The sequence below is a fragment of the Garra rufa genome, chromosome 20 (assembly GCF_049309525.1).
Source record: "Garra rufa chromosome 20, GarRuf1.0, whole genome shotgun sequence".
Lineage (NCBI taxonomy): Eukaryota > Metazoa > Chordata > Actinopteri > Cypriniformes > Cyprinidae > Garra > Garra rufa.
Window position 1 is genome coordinate 39,180,598 of NC_133380.1, and position 14,982 is coordinate 39,195,579.

Sequence of the window (14,982 nt, forward strand, 5' to 3'; positions counted from 1 at the left end):
CACAGTACACACACATACAGTATGCAATCATAAACTTTTATTTTGGATGCGATTAATCGCGATTAATCGTTTCCCAGCCCTAATATATATATATATATATATATATATATATATATATATATATATATATATATATATTCTGGAATACTGAATCATTTAGAGTAGTAGAGTACAGTATAATGCAGGAAAGATTACCTCCCCACCTTAATGTTTTAATGGATGGCGATGTTATATATGCAACATTATTGTAACATTATGTATTATTGTTTTTTTTTTTTTTATGCAATTCTTTGCCAGCCCTTAGACTTCGAAGAAAAAGCAGAACAAAAACTCACCATCTTTGTAGAGAACGAAGAGCCTTACTTCTCTTGTGAGGTTAAAGACAGACCTGCAGATGGGCTCTGGACAATCGTCACAAACTCACCAAAACCGTCCTCTAGAAATATAACCATTACAGTGGAAGACGCCAATGACCCTCCGTTCTTCCCAAAGCCAGTAAGAAAAGTAATTGTGGAAGAAAATGGAGCTGTTGGAGCTTTTGTGGACAAAGTGACGGCAGTCGATCCTGACACTGGACGTCCCCACAAACTAGAGTAAGTGTTCAATCATCAGAATCATTCGGCTCCAAAAAATATCTGGACAGTAAAGCTACAGTTAAAATGTGCCCTGTTGATGCATTGATGCAAGTACCAAACCATGTGGCATTTATTTAAAAGAAATACAGGGTACAGTACAAATGCAGTTTTCAAGCTAAAAATTTCAAAGTTAGCTACTCTTTTAAATATCTAACCTTGAAACCAGTTGCTTAAAGTTATTAAAAAATATGCTTGTTTATTTTATCTGATTTGCTGACATGTTTAAAGTCTTACTAAATTAGATTAAAGTTCACTTTCAGAACAAAAATGACAGATAATGTACTTACCTCCCTTGTCATCCAAGATGTTCATGTCTTTCTTTCTTCAGTCCTAAAGGAATTTTTTTTTTCAAGGAAAACATTTCAGAATTTATCTAGACACTAGACACTTCTAAGGTGTCTGTGAGTTGAACTTTCAAAATGCAGTTTAAATTCAGCTTTAAATGATCCCAAATGTGGTTGTAAATTATCCCAGCCGAGGAAGATGTAGCAAAAATTTACATTTTTTTCTTCTGTGGTCTACTGTACAGACGTGAATTGACTTTTGTCTAAGCCTGAGGCTTTTGGTGCGTGAAAAGGCTTTTAAATTTGCCAAAAAGTAGAACTTTTTATATTAAAAACAAACAAGCAAGCCCTGCCCAGATTCAAAAAGTAATGCAAAAGTAACGTTACGCATTACTTTCCATAAAAAGTAACTATGTAACGTAATTAGTTACTTTTTAGGGGGTAACTCAATATTTTAATGCATTACTTTTAAAAGTAACTTTCACCAACACTGGTGAGCATGCAAAGAAGATCAAAACCCCTTAAAAAAAAGGTAATATAGTGATGCAGGACAACTTTGAAGTTCAGGGAGAAAATGAGATGTTTTTCGACATACCCTAACGGTTCAGGCAGAGCAAGACAAGATGAGCGTTTGAGGTTAAAAAGTATATAAATTGTAATAATAATAATTTAAAAAAAGATAATTTCCCCTCGGCTGGGATTGTTTACAACCGCATTTGGGATTGTTTGAAGCCACATATAAACATTTTGCATTTTGGAAGTTCAAACTCGGGGCACCAAAGAAGTCCACTATATAGGGAGAAAATCTTGAAATGTTTTTTCTCCAAAAAACAATTTCTTTACGACTGAAGAAAGAAAGACATGAACATCTTGGATGAAAAGGGGGTGAGTACATTATCTGTAAACATTTGTTCTGAAAGTGAACTTCTACTTTAAAGAGGCTTTAGTGCCACTCCATATTGGGTTTGTTAATAATAAACAATTATTTTTTCCCCCACATCAGGTATTCTATTGAACAGGATCCTGCAGGCTGGTTCAGAGTAGACAAAACAACCGGGGAAATCTTTGTAAAAGAGTCATTGGATAGAGAGTCGAGTCACGTGACCAACGGGACTTATACAGTCACTGTCCTTGTGACAGAGAAGGGTAATAAAATTTGATTTGACATCAATCTCAGGGATGCTGGAGCCTATTCCAGCATCTTAAGCCATAGAAAGGGACTACAATCTTTAAAATAAAGGTGCTTTTTGATGCTATATAATTTTTTTGTCTAAATGGTTCCATAAAGAACCTTAAACATCTGAAGAACCTTTACGTTTCACAAAAGTTTTTTTGTGGCAAAAGAAGGTTCTTCAGATTATAAAAAGGTAAGAAAGAGATGGTTTGACTGAATGGTTCTTTGTGGAACCAAAAATGGTTCTTCTATGGCATCGCTGTGAAGAACCATTTAAAGCACTTTTATTCTTAAGAGTGTACGTAGTTCACTAACACTGTTTTCGTCTCTATTGAAGTATTTTTTTATTCTTATTAATGACTTATTTTTCACCACAGATGACCATCCTCCAATGACAAGCACTGCTACGATTCAGATCTACATTGAAGACAAAAATGACAATGTCCCTATTTTAAAGGAGAACATGGTTTCTGTCTGTCAGTCTGATGAAGTGTCAAGTACAGAGATCACAGCCCATGACCCTGATGGAGATCCATTCAGCGGTCCGTTTAGTTTTCAAATAATAGGAGATCATAAGGAAGGATGGAGCTTTGACCCCAGTCATGGTAAATAATAGTTTCAAAGAAAAAAAAACATTTAACATTTTTATAAACTTTTTTTTTTACATAGTGCAACTTATAGAACCTTAGTCTTCTCAACATTAGGTTAGACTTTGACTAAGCTCTGATGCAAAACCCACAGTCATCATCTTTTTTTGCTTTGTCTTTTAGGTAACACAGTGCATTTGGTGAAGGATAAAAGCGTTCATGCCAGTCTGTACACACTGATTGTGAAAATCTCTGATAAACAGGGCAGGTTTGTCCTCCAGAACCTCTCTGTTGCTGCATGTGATTGTGTGGTTTCACCAAACTGTCTGCTGGAGCGCAGCTCACACCAAAAAGTGGGAAGTGGTGTGATGGGAATTACCATCCTTGCCGCGCTGATGATTTTGGGTGAGCACTGAATTCTAGTTAAATTCTCTAGAAATTATCTCTAGGAATTATAATGAATCTCTGATTTAATTAATACGTTTCCTCTCATGTGGTGTCCTATATTGCAACAGGAGGACATCATGATGGACTTTTAATAGGTTTTAGCCTGGTACAACTAGAAATTTTTACTTTATTTCATTTTAAAAACAGAAATAAATGATACTTTGAGTAGTTCACTTCCAGAACAAAAATAATACAGATAATGTACTTAGCCCGTTGTCTTCCAAGATGTTCATGTCTTTCTTTCTTTGTGTCGTAATGAAATTATGTTTTTTGAGGAAAACATTTTAGGATTGTTCTCCATAATGGACTTCTATGGTGGCCACGAGTTTGAACTTCCAAAATGCAATTTAAATGCAGCTTCAAAGTGCTCTAAACAATCCCAGCCAAGGAATAAGGGTCTTATTCCTGTCATTTTCTAAAATAATAACAATTATATACTTTTTAACCACAAACGCTTGTCTTGTCTAGCTTCCAACTTCAAAATTGTCCTCCATCACTGTTTTTGCCTTTTTTTTTGTAAAGGCCGTTTGAACTTCTTTGCACGTTCACATTGTAATCACTGGGCCAGTACTTCTGCAGTGAGAGCGATTTTGAGGTTGAGATGAGATGAGATTTTTTGACATACCCTTACTGTATTGACCCAGATTACACATAGTAACGGCAGAGCTAGACAAGATGAGCATTTAAGGTTAAAAATTATATATGTATGCACGTTGATATTGTGGTCATATTTTTTTTCCAAGCACATTTGACCAATTCCAAATCACATCAATCTTAATAACTACTATTCATTTTGTATTTAATTCTTTATAAGTGATAGATAATTGTCCATGAAGGCTGGAAGTGAATAAGTGTGCAGAATTATTAGGCACATTTTCTTTTACAGATAAAATGAGCCAAAAAAGAGATTTACCTCAGACTGAAAAGTCAAAAAATATTAAATGCCCATGAGAAGGATGCAATACTAATGCAATATTGGAATTTGCAAAGTTAAGGCATGACAACCGGACAGAAAAACACATGTTGCGTCTGCATTGACAGAAAAAAAAAAGGTGGATGAAAAAAGATGCATGTTAATTGCAAAAAAAGTACCATAGAAGTCCACTTTATGGAGATAATTCCTAAAATGCTTTCCTCAAAAAACATAATTTCTTTACAAATGAAGGAAGAAAGACACAAAGATCTTGATCCAGAAAAACAAAGCGTAGCACTTTCCAAAACATCGCCTTTTAAAAAATGCACGTGCAAATTTGGCTGATCCTTGACTCGAGAAGTCTAAACTTCTAAAATGTTTTAGATTTAAGTAGCAAAGGACAGTTGCTAAAATGGTTCAATATATTTTCTTTCTAATGATTTTCAGTGTTTATTAAGATAAACAGTTTTTAAATATCAAAAGAATATGTAAAAGTATTTTATCTGGGGTAAAAAGCACCCCTACTGTTGGGGCTAAAAGGCACATGATAATTAATGTATGACTGGCTTTTCCATTTGTTGACATGACATTGTTAGGTTCAGATGGTAAGTATCATTATGGGTGTCCATAAACCACGTTTAGAATGAAACCATCATGTTTAAAAACATGCTATTAATCCTTGCAATAACATATACTTTGTTGTCTCTACTGTACATCTATTAACTTAGACATCGTCAAAAAACATTATTATAGCTAAAGTATTTGTATCAATAATGTGTGCGCATTTATAAGATTTTAAACAAAATAAAACACTTTTTTTTTTACCACAAAATCTGTTGCTCCATGAATGCTCAATACAAATGTATATATATTTTTTCTGCAATCATACATTTTGGGCACAGTAAAAAGCACATTTTTTCTCAAGGTGTGCCTTTAGGCCTGTTGTACCCTACTTGCAGGTGCTATTAGGGGATTTCTAATATTTCATGTGTTCAAGAAGGAAAAGCATCTTGAATCTGAAAGCTGTTTTTCCTTTTAGCATGTCTGTTGCTGTCTCTCACTTGCTCTTGTCGGACTGTGAAATCTCTGGGGCAAGTAGACAATGTCTTAGAAGATGCCCTTCTGCCTTCTAACATTGAGAAACCTGGCACTGATTGTATGGTAATCTTTACATTAAGATTTCTTATGAAAAACTAAAAGGCACTTTTACAGTGGAGTCTAATACAAAAATAAGGAATGACTTTTCTATGCTATTATTTACATTCATAAAGGTCCCGACTATTCTACTGAAGAAAGCATCTGTTAGTCAATCAAAGGATGCAACTCTTATCACTAATGGGGTTCAACAGACAGCTGACGTTCAGAGGGTATGGCAAACATTACTATTTGTTGCATAATGAGGTCTTGGAAACAAATTGTGTATTCATTTTATTTGTTGATTGCAGGTATCTAGCAAAATTACAGCCACTCATAGTCTCCAAGGTCAAATGGATGAGTGGGGGTCTAGAGACAAATCACAGAGCTATTCCAGTGAGGTAATACAATAGTTCAACAGTTCATTTATGAAACTCACTATCAAATATTGTTTGAAAATAAAAGTGGAAGTTCAGTAATTTAATGTACTGTATTCTGAAACAGACATGGATGTGGAAACAATCTGGGTATCAGAATGACAGCCGCTACAAGGTAAATCTGAATTATTTTATGTCACGTCTGAACTTGTTACTGTTCAGTGAAACTGTGCTCTTGAGAAATTTTTCAAAATCAGTAATACCCAGGGTTATTCTTTTACCTTTAGGGTTCATCATTTAGCAGGAGGATCTCAGAAAGAAGACAGGGTACCTATTCCATCAGCCGCGCGACTTTACAAAGCTTGCTGTCTCAGGTAAGTTCCAAAGTAGCCGATTCGGTTGATCAGTTCACTTAATTTTATCGTGGGAACGTTATATTATGTCGTGGATATAAAGTTTATCACGAATAAATAAAGTACATCAAATAAAATAGGCCTACAATACACATTTTATCTATCCCTCTATTAACTGATTGTCTTTTTTTCCATACTTGTATTATTATTATTGGTTATATTTTTATTTTCGTTTATATTAAATTTTCCCCCCTTTATTTTAATCTCTTTGCTTAACGTTCTATATGTAAATGATACTGTAAATGCTCGACATATGCTATATGACTGTGATTTTTACTGGAGTGCAGTTTAATGGTTGAATTGAACATATATCTTATTTTGTTTCGTCTAATTAATAGACTAGTCAGGCATATATAACATACAGGCAAGTGTTTTAAGGGCTATATTTGTATATTTATCGTGTATCGCTTTACCTAATTAACATTCTGTATATGCTAGTATTTGCTACCATTTATTTTGCAAATACTGTAAACGCCTGATAATTATGCCAATAAACTTTTGACATTATTTATGCTCATGTGTGATGATAAATGATTCACTCATTAATGAAACTCTATATATTTATATTGGCTAAACAATATACAGTACAGACCAAAAGTTTGGACACACCTTCTCATTCAAATGAATGAGAAGGTGTGTCCAAACGTTCGGTCTGTACTGTAGATATGAATTCAACTGAAAAAAACTTGTGAAAAAATATCTTTCAGGTGGTCAAATAGCAAATAGTGGAGCTCTGCAGTCACCTACTGGTATTTTTTTTTTTTTACTTTTAAAACTGGATTTTCCAAAAGATGGGCAAAAATCTTACACTAAACCTTGTGAAATTATCCATGTTATCCCCATTAATTAAAGTTAGAAATGTGGGTCTTTTATAAAGTGAATTTTACATAAAAAAAAGCAGTTTTTGTATAAAAACCCATTTAAAAAAATATTTATTTATTAATTTATATATATTTAAAAAAATATCACTAGCCCACTGAAAACTGCACAAATGTAGAGTAAAAACTTTAATAAACAGAAAAATATACAGTACAGACCAAAAGTTTGAACACACCTTCTCATTCATTTGAATGAATGAGAAGGTGTGTCACACCGACAGAGGCCACTCCCACGATAGTTGATTGACATGAGCGTCTTTATACGATTGCCATTGTGTCGACTCAGGTGCAGAGGAAGACTCTAATTGAGCGATTGAGGTGTAATGTTGTTGGATTTAATAATGAACACAGCTGTAGCCATTTACTCCCAACATCTGAGCCGCTAAAGATGCAGAGGATAAGTTACTTTCGTTTTTTAAAAGAAAATTGCCAATCCCGATCTACATATGCATCTATGTATGTTCGTGATGCAGCTTCACCCACAGCAGAAGTGAGTATAAGGGGTTTTTATGAATCTTTGCAAATGGCCTTTCGCAAAAATGTGCTTGTTGGCAAGTTTTGCTGATAAACGCGGCTAAATGTGGCTATAGTAAACAATACGGCTCATAATCCCACAGCAGAGAGGGGCGGGGCGAGCGGAGCTCATTTGCATTTAAAGGAACATGCAATAAAATTAGTTGATGTTTTGCAGTGCTGATTTTGACAAGGTAAATGTTTTTACACCACTATTGAGAATTTTTAACCAAAGTATATTATAGATTTTCATGAAAACCCTAAAGAATCATATAAACTTGTGGAAAATGGGCATTCGATGACCCCTTTAAAAGTAACCTTTAAACTGCATTCCAGTAAAAATCCTAGTCATATAGCATAATCAATGCTTTATTGGCATGTCAAGCATTTACAGTATCATTTACATTCAGAACGTTAGGTAAAGAGATCTGAATGAAGGGAAAATGAATATAAACAAATATAAAAATGCAACCAATGATAATAAGCTAATAATAAAACAAATATTACAGAAAAAAAAGAGGATCAGTTAATGGACTTACAAGACTATGGGATGCATAAACATGTTTTATTTGATGTACTTTATGTAATATTTATTCATGATAAACTTATTTTGAATGCTGACTACATCGCACATAGACAGCATTGCCTGTTGTTAATATAATCATTTAATATGGTATTCATTTTATAATAATTAATATAATAATTGGAGGATGTCATTACCTTGACAAAATGATCTTTATCACATTTCTACGAGTTAATAAGTCATGGCCACGACAAAATTAAATGAACCGATCCCTGCACGCTCACTATAGTTTTCTACACAGACAAGCAAGAGATAAATTCAACATTAAGTTGTTCACTAAACTTTTTTTTTTTTTCAACTTTCAGAGGCTGCATTCAATACAGTTCCTAGAAAACGAGTTTCTTGATTATGAACCTCAGCTTTACGCCCTTGAGGACAACTCTGACAATTTTGCAGACCTGGACCCCATAGACCTGCCTATGAATGAGTTTGATCCTGAGCTTCTCTCTGATCTTGGACCAGCATTTAAGCATCTGGCTTCTATCTGTAAACCAGGGACAATGTCAAAAACATAAGTGATGAAGAATGTTCAGGTGGATGAAGATGTTTTACATTCTTATATAGGACAGGTTATTTTGAACTAAAGGGCTACTTGTTGCAAAATAGAAAAACTGATCAGTTTGATTGGGATTAGAATTACTGTTTTGTTCATGATGGATGTTGTGTCTTAAATACATTGGTATGATAGCATAGTTATGAAAAATGGCAAGTATTCAAATATGCAAACATTTACGCACATTCAGTCAAACAGTGAGTGTTACAACCTAAATTTTCCAATTTGCCACTTAGGCGAAATGGACTCAAATCTTGCCAGTGGCAAGTGAAATTCACACATTGAGTTTTATTGTGAAATACAGTATATATTTCAAGTGCAAGTATGCACCTGCAAAGACAAGTTATTACTACCTCAATTTGAGAAATTAATTTGCAATGATAAATTTTTTATTCATGTTTACATGTCTTAATTTTTTTTAATGCAAGTAAAACACTGTACTCAGGGTTACATAGAATAGTATATTTCTTAATCTGTTCTTAGCTGTACTGCCTAGATTGGGTACCTTAACAGTTGACATTTGAATGCCTTTTTTCCTTACACAATTAAAAATGTGAAGGAAATCATAGAATAGTCCAAAAATTAATGATTTGCCTGTAGCAATTTATTTTTGCCTTTGTCCCAGTTTTTAAAATGGAAAATGGTGCAGGTTTGTTTTCTTAATTAAAGTGTTTTTTTAGTGAATGTTTTCTTTTGAGTTCTCTATAACCACTCGACTGTCTTACCTTGTTGTGCCGTCATGTATTCTTTTAACTTGTGAAAATTAAAATTATTTTTCATTACCATACTGGATGTGGAGTAGCTCACTGTCCCACTTGTCTAAAATAAAACAGCAGCCTATACATTTTGCCAAATGATTGATAACAATGGCAGAATTTTCATTTTCAGGTGAAGCATTCCTTTAACATCTCAATTTGTCATTTTCAAGTTGTTTAGTATTTATGATACTTATGATTTAAGGTCCAGATTTAAGGACAGACCACATGTAATGTTGCCTATACCAGGAATGGACTATATACTCTTAAAAATAAAGGTGCTTCACAATGCCATAGAAGAACCTTTTTTGATTAAATGGTTCCATAAAGAACTTTTAACATCTTAACTTTCTGTTTCACAAAATGTATTTTGTGGTAAAAAAGGTTTTTATCAAATCAAAGGTTTATCAAATGATAAAAAGGTAAGAAAAAGATGGTTCTTTAAACAACCTTTGAATGAAATAGTTCTTTGTGCAAACAAAAATGGTTCTTCTATGGCATCGCTGTGAAGAACCTTTTAAAGCACCTTTATTTTTAAGAGTGTAAGTGGGATTTGGTTTGCTGACATTATGCTGAATGGTATGTATTTGAAGGCTGGGTTTGAGTTTGTCATTTAAGCCTAATTTAATGTCTAAATCTATAGTTCTTCAGATTATAAAAAGGTAAGAAAGAGATATTTTGATTGAACCTTTGACTGAATGGTTCTTTGTGGAATCAAAAATGGTTCTTCTATGGCATCACTGTAAATAACCTTTTAAATCACCTTTATTTGTAAGAGTGTAGCTAGCAGATAAATATATAAAAGAGTAGAGTCAGTGTAATTATATTAAATGGTTTTAATGAATACAGTTCATTTTTAGCCAGAGTGGAGTTTTTAGGAAATATTCTATTAGTGAACTCAACTAAATAAGTTTGCAGTACTTGTAACTATTTATATCTGAACTTAAATTAATTGAAGTATAACTCATTGGGTATTATGTAGCTGAGGAAGCTTTTACTCATTTTATGATAGCTTAAATAAACAATATTTGGATTTTTTTTTTTTTTGGCCCAAATCTTAGACTTTTACATGATTACATTTCGCTGATAGCATCTCTCCCTGTTAAAATTTCATTTAATTTCCACAAGGCGGAGAGTCCAACATTATCATACACTCTTAAAAATAAAGGTGCTTTAAAAGGTTCTTCAAGCGATGCCATAGAAGAAGCATTTTTGGTTCCACAAAGAACCATTCAGTCAAAGGTTCTTTAAAGAACCATCTCTTTCTTACCTTTTTGTAACCTGAAGAATATTCTGAACAAAACAAAACGGTTCCTTAGATGTTAAAGGTTCTTTATGGAACCATTTAGACCAGAGGTCACCACACTCGGTTCTGGAGGGCCGGTGTTCTACAGAGTTTAGCTCCAACCTTAATCAAACACACCTGAACCAGCTAATCAAGGTCTTAATAGGTATACTTGAAACTTCCAGGCAGGTGAGTTGAGGCAAGTTGGAGCTAAACTCTGCAGGACACCGGCCCTCCAGGACCAAGTTCGGTGACCCCTGATTTAGACAATAAATGTTCTTCCACGGCAGTGGTTCTCAATCCTGGTCCTGGGGGACCCCTGCTCTACACATTTTGCATGTCTCTCTTATTTAACGCGCCTGATTGAGATCTTCAGCTTGTTAGTTCAGTTCATGGATCTCTCTCCTAATAAGCTGATGATCTCAATCAGGTGTGTTAAATAAGGGAGACATGCACAATGTGTAGAGCAGGGGTCCCCCAGGACCAGGATTGAGAACCACTGTTCTACGGCATCGTGAAGCATCTTTATTTTTAAGAGTGTACTGCCGCCACCTAGTGGTTCATGAAAAAAAATATATACATCATTACCATGTAAATATCAGATGCTCTAAGAACTGCTCGGAAATATATGCACACTACACACATAAGTCTGGTTATGAGGTTACACTTCAGTTAGGATGCTGCCTAAAAAAAATAAGGCAGATCACTAGGTTTTTAACAAAGCCGGTATCTGCTTCACACGTGCGTATGCATTTGGCAGATGTCTTTATTCAAAGAATTGCATTGCATTCAAAGTATGTTTTCATTTACATTCACTTCTATTTTTCCTAATCATATTCATGACTAGCACCACAATCTACTAACTGACCTAAAGGAATATTATAATGTGTGTACAAATTAAAATTAAACTTAAATGAGCCAACATTGTGTTTGACTTTAAAGCTTTTAATGTGAATATCAAATCATTAGCTTAACAAACAAATATGACAATGCTAAGAACAGATTTAACACGGCGTTGTTGTGTTTATCATGCAAAAGTACTGAAACAACCAAAATATCCTTAATATAAGTTTCCGATATCAACATTTTTGTTTCTCGTTAACATAGGCATATAGCAGATCATACACTATAAATTGCTATGAGGTATAACAGAACATTTGAAACTGATATAATTAATATTTTGAACCTGGACAGCTATATAGTATTGGAAAACATCTTCTAATGCAACGATTTAACCAAGAAATCACAGAGCCAGTGCTTTACGAACAATCATCTCTCAAACCCAACAACTGAACTGATGAGACACTTATTTGCATTGCTTATAATTGTTAAGTATAATAAAGGTGCTGCTGACTTCTGTTTTGGTGGATAAGAAAAACTCAATGCAACCGATATTTGCTTTTCCAACTTAAAAACATAAAACTGAATTTACGCAAGTAGCCAGACTATGAGCCTCATATGCCTGGGATTTGTCTATAAGGACATCTAAACAAAGAGATATTCTTTAATATTTTAAATCAAACTTAAATAATCTTCTGACATCTGTTGGGGGGGGGGGGGGGAAGTAGAGGTCTCTGTTGTTTGCATTTATATTTTCATTGCATGCAGTATCTAATAATGTATTAAAACGTAGTATTTATATTTTGGAGGATCGATGACACCTGTTTGCCTTTAGGTGCTGTCTGACATGATTCGATCGAGAAAAACCCCTTCCACACTTTGGGCAGCTGTAGCGATAATCACCTTTATGGATTCTCTCGTGTTCGCTCAAGTTGAATTTACTTTTAAAACGACCTCCACATGAGCCACAGCAGAAAGGTCTGTCATCCTGGTCTACTAGCATGTGATTCTGCAGACGTCCTGTTTTCCTCAAAGACTTGCCGGAAATCTGGTTTAATGGTTTCTGGCATTTTCGCTTTCGCCTTTGTGAGACCCCTTCAAAGGTTTCGAGGTCACACTGAACAGATGGCGGCTCTTGTTCAGGTACTGAAAGTTCACCGTTCCAGACGCTACCAGACTGCGCTGCAGATGAGTTTGATTCTCCGGCTTGATCATCACCCCGCTCTGACTTAACTGTGACGGATGACTGTGAATCTGTTCCATCAATATCTTCATTCTTCAGCATCACCGCTGGCAGAGGTGAGAGGCACTGAGAGGTTTCCTGCCTTGTGACTTCTTCAGAAAGGGGAGAAATAATAAAAGAAGCTGGAGTCACAGGCTCATGGGACATCACAGTGGCAACCTCCATCTTTACTTGTGTTTCTGAGAGTTCTGAACACACTGGATCTGGCAGAACTTCAGCTGTCTGAGCATCTGTGTGACAAGAGGCACAACTTTAGTTTTCAACTGCAAAAACAGGGAGGTACTAGTAAAGATTTTGCAGTTAAATATTTAAAACAGAATTTAAAAAATAAAAAAGTAATTTACTAATTGAAAGAATCTAACCTAAACAACTAATTTAAAGAATCACCTTTAAATAAAAAAAACAATGCAACAATGGACATTTAAAAAAATACATAAAAATTACTTGCATACACAGGAACCTCGAGCCCTGATTTTTTTTTCCCACACATGTATTAGTGTTCTCTTTAATCGTGGGAAATTTGAAATGTTTGCATCCCTCGACATGGTGAGATATTCATTGCTTTTCAGTGCTCTAAAAATAGACATATTGTATGACATAAGCTATGTTTCCATCCAAAAATGCAAATTTAACTTATGTGCAAAACTGGAACATTGCATAAAACATTTGTGCATAAAGCACCGTTTCCATCCAACGAGACAAAGAGAACAAAATCGTCACTTCCTAATAAATTTGCACTAAATATCACTAAGAAAGCTAACATTTTTAGGTCCCTATAAGGAAACAAGCTTATAATTCATTCAGAATGACTGAACCTGTTTTGAGTGATGCTTATGTTTTGTATGTATATTGTCATGTTTACTGTTATGTTTACATTTTGTACTGTTTGCCATATCTTTTCTAGTGTTTAATATTTGTTCCTACTTTGTTTAACTGAATCTATTAAATATATAAATAAATAAATCTGAAGTTAAAAAAAAATGCACAACTGTAATTTTGTAATTCTTTACATTTGTGACCCTGGACCACAAAACCAGTCTTAAGTCGCTGGGGTATATTTGTAGCAATAGCCAAAAATACATTGTATGGGTCAAAATTATTGATTTTTCTTTTATGTCAAAAATCATTAGGAAATTAAGTAAAGATCATGTTCCATGAAGTTTTTTGTAAAATTCCTACTGTAAACCTAACAAAATGTAATTTTTGATTAGTAATATGCATTGTTAAGAACTTAATTTGGACAACTTTAAAGGTGATTTTCTCAGTATTTTGATTTTTTGCACCCTTAGATTGCAGATTTTCAAATAGATGTATCTCGGCCAAATATTGTCCTATCCTAACAAACCAAACATCAATAGAAATCTTATTTATTGAGCTTTCCTATGATGTATATATCTCAGTTTTGTAAAATTTAACCTTATGACTGGTTTTGTGGTCCAGGGTCACATTTACCATGGTACAACATATGGTTACAGTTGAGACAAAAATGCACCTTATGTTTATGAGCTAATTGTAGAAAATATAAAGTACTTATGGCAATTATCAACACATTATATTTTAGTACACACACAAAATAAATATCATGTGAAAAATCACTTTATTTCAGCATCTAGTTTTTGTTTAGTGATGAAAAAAGCAGAAAGTGTCTCTACTGTACTCAGTCTTCCCTACTAACGGACTGATTAGCATATACATATGACAAGATAATTGTGTAGAGTATTTATTGTCATTACATATCTCTCATTAAAAATACGAGTTACTGACCATGGCATGTTTCTGTACAGCTGCAGTTTCGTCTCATCAGACAGTTCTCCTGTTTCAGACGCTCGATCTCTTTCTCGTATTCAGTGAAAGTGTCTTTGACAGTGTCGAATATTTCATCGGCTGCCACCATCATGCGCTTTATCAAAAATGAATACAGATACTCGAGTCCCATCGTGCTCTTTTTTTCCTTTTCCCTCAAACTACTGCTTCACAAACTCTTCTAGCATCTCGTAACTACTCCTTATGTGTAGAACGGCGATTGTCCAGCTACCATTTGGAGTTTTAGCGCCACCTTTCGAAACGGAGTCTTCTTCTTCTTTTAATTTTAAGGCGGGTTGAGAACCAACTTAAAAGGTGCATACCGCCACCTACTGTGGTGGAGTGTGACGAGAATAATCCAAGTTCTCCAGTTTCCTATAATATAACCTACTTTTCTTAAAGGGGATATTGGATTCCCATTTTCCAAGTTCATATGATTCTTTAGGGTCTTAATGAAAAGTCTCTAAAATACTTTAATTAAAAAATTCTCAATAATAGTGTAAAAAAACAACCTTTTAGCTTGTCAAAATCAGCTCATTTTATGCATAGGTCCTTTGAATGCAAA

The 14,982-nt window shown here is 34.3% G+C and overlaps 2 protein-coding genes across 2 annotated transcripts in view; one reads left to right on the forward strand and one right to left on the reverse strand.

Moving 5' to 3' along the window:
* cdh27 (cadherin 27) overlaps positions 1 to 8,539 on the forward strand; it is an 18,536-nt gene extending 9,997 nt beyond the window's left edge. The window contains exons 8-17 of the mRNA XM_073826268.1: positions 298 to 593; positions 1,923 to 2,065; positions 2,471 to 2,698; positions 2,864 to 3,085; positions 5,080 to 5,201; positions 5,312 to 5,407; positions 5,486 to 5,575; positions 5,679 to 5,726; positions 5,839 to 5,925; positions 8,244 to 8,539. Coding sequence (XP_073682369.1) covers positions 298 to 593; positions 1,923 to 2,065; positions 2,471 to 2,698; positions 2,864 to 3,085; positions 5,080 to 5,201; positions 5,312 to 5,407; positions 5,486 to 5,575; positions 5,679 to 5,726; positions 5,839 to 5,925; positions 8,244 to 8,453 — 1,542 coding nt within the window. The 3' untranslated portion in view covers positions 8,454 to 8,539. The remainder of the gene's footprint in view (positions 1 to 297; positions 594 to 1,922; positions 2,066 to 2,470; positions 2,699 to 2,863; positions 3,086 to 5,079; positions 5,202 to 5,311; positions 5,408 to 5,485; positions 5,576 to 5,678; positions 5,727 to 5,838; positions 5,926 to 8,243) is intronic.
* A 3,628-nt stretch (positions 8,540 to 12,167) lies between these two features.
* LOC141293546 (uncharacterized) lies at positions 12,168 to 14,588 on the reverse strand. The gene is made up of 2 exons (XM_073825570.1): positions 14,379 to 14,588; positions 12,168 to 12,844 (listed from the first exon to the last, which is right to left on the reverse strand). Exons 1-2 carry the CDS (start codon positions 14,548 to 14,550, stop codon positions 12,168 to 12,170), a joined length of 849 nt encoding a protein of 282 aa, XP_073681671.1. The 5' UTR covers positions 14,551 to 14,588.
* Between the last annotated feature and the right edge of the window lie 394 nt (positions 14,589 to 14,982).

Coding starts and splice junctions, on each gene's coding strand:
- LOC141293546 (XM_073825570.1), bottom strand. CDS start 14,550: ATGGGACTCGAGTATCTGTATTCATTTTTGATAAAGCGCATGATGGTG. Junction 12,845..14,378: donor CTGTACAGAAACATGCCATG/GTCAGTAACTCG, acceptor CTTGTCACACAG/ATGCTCAGACAGCTGAAGTT.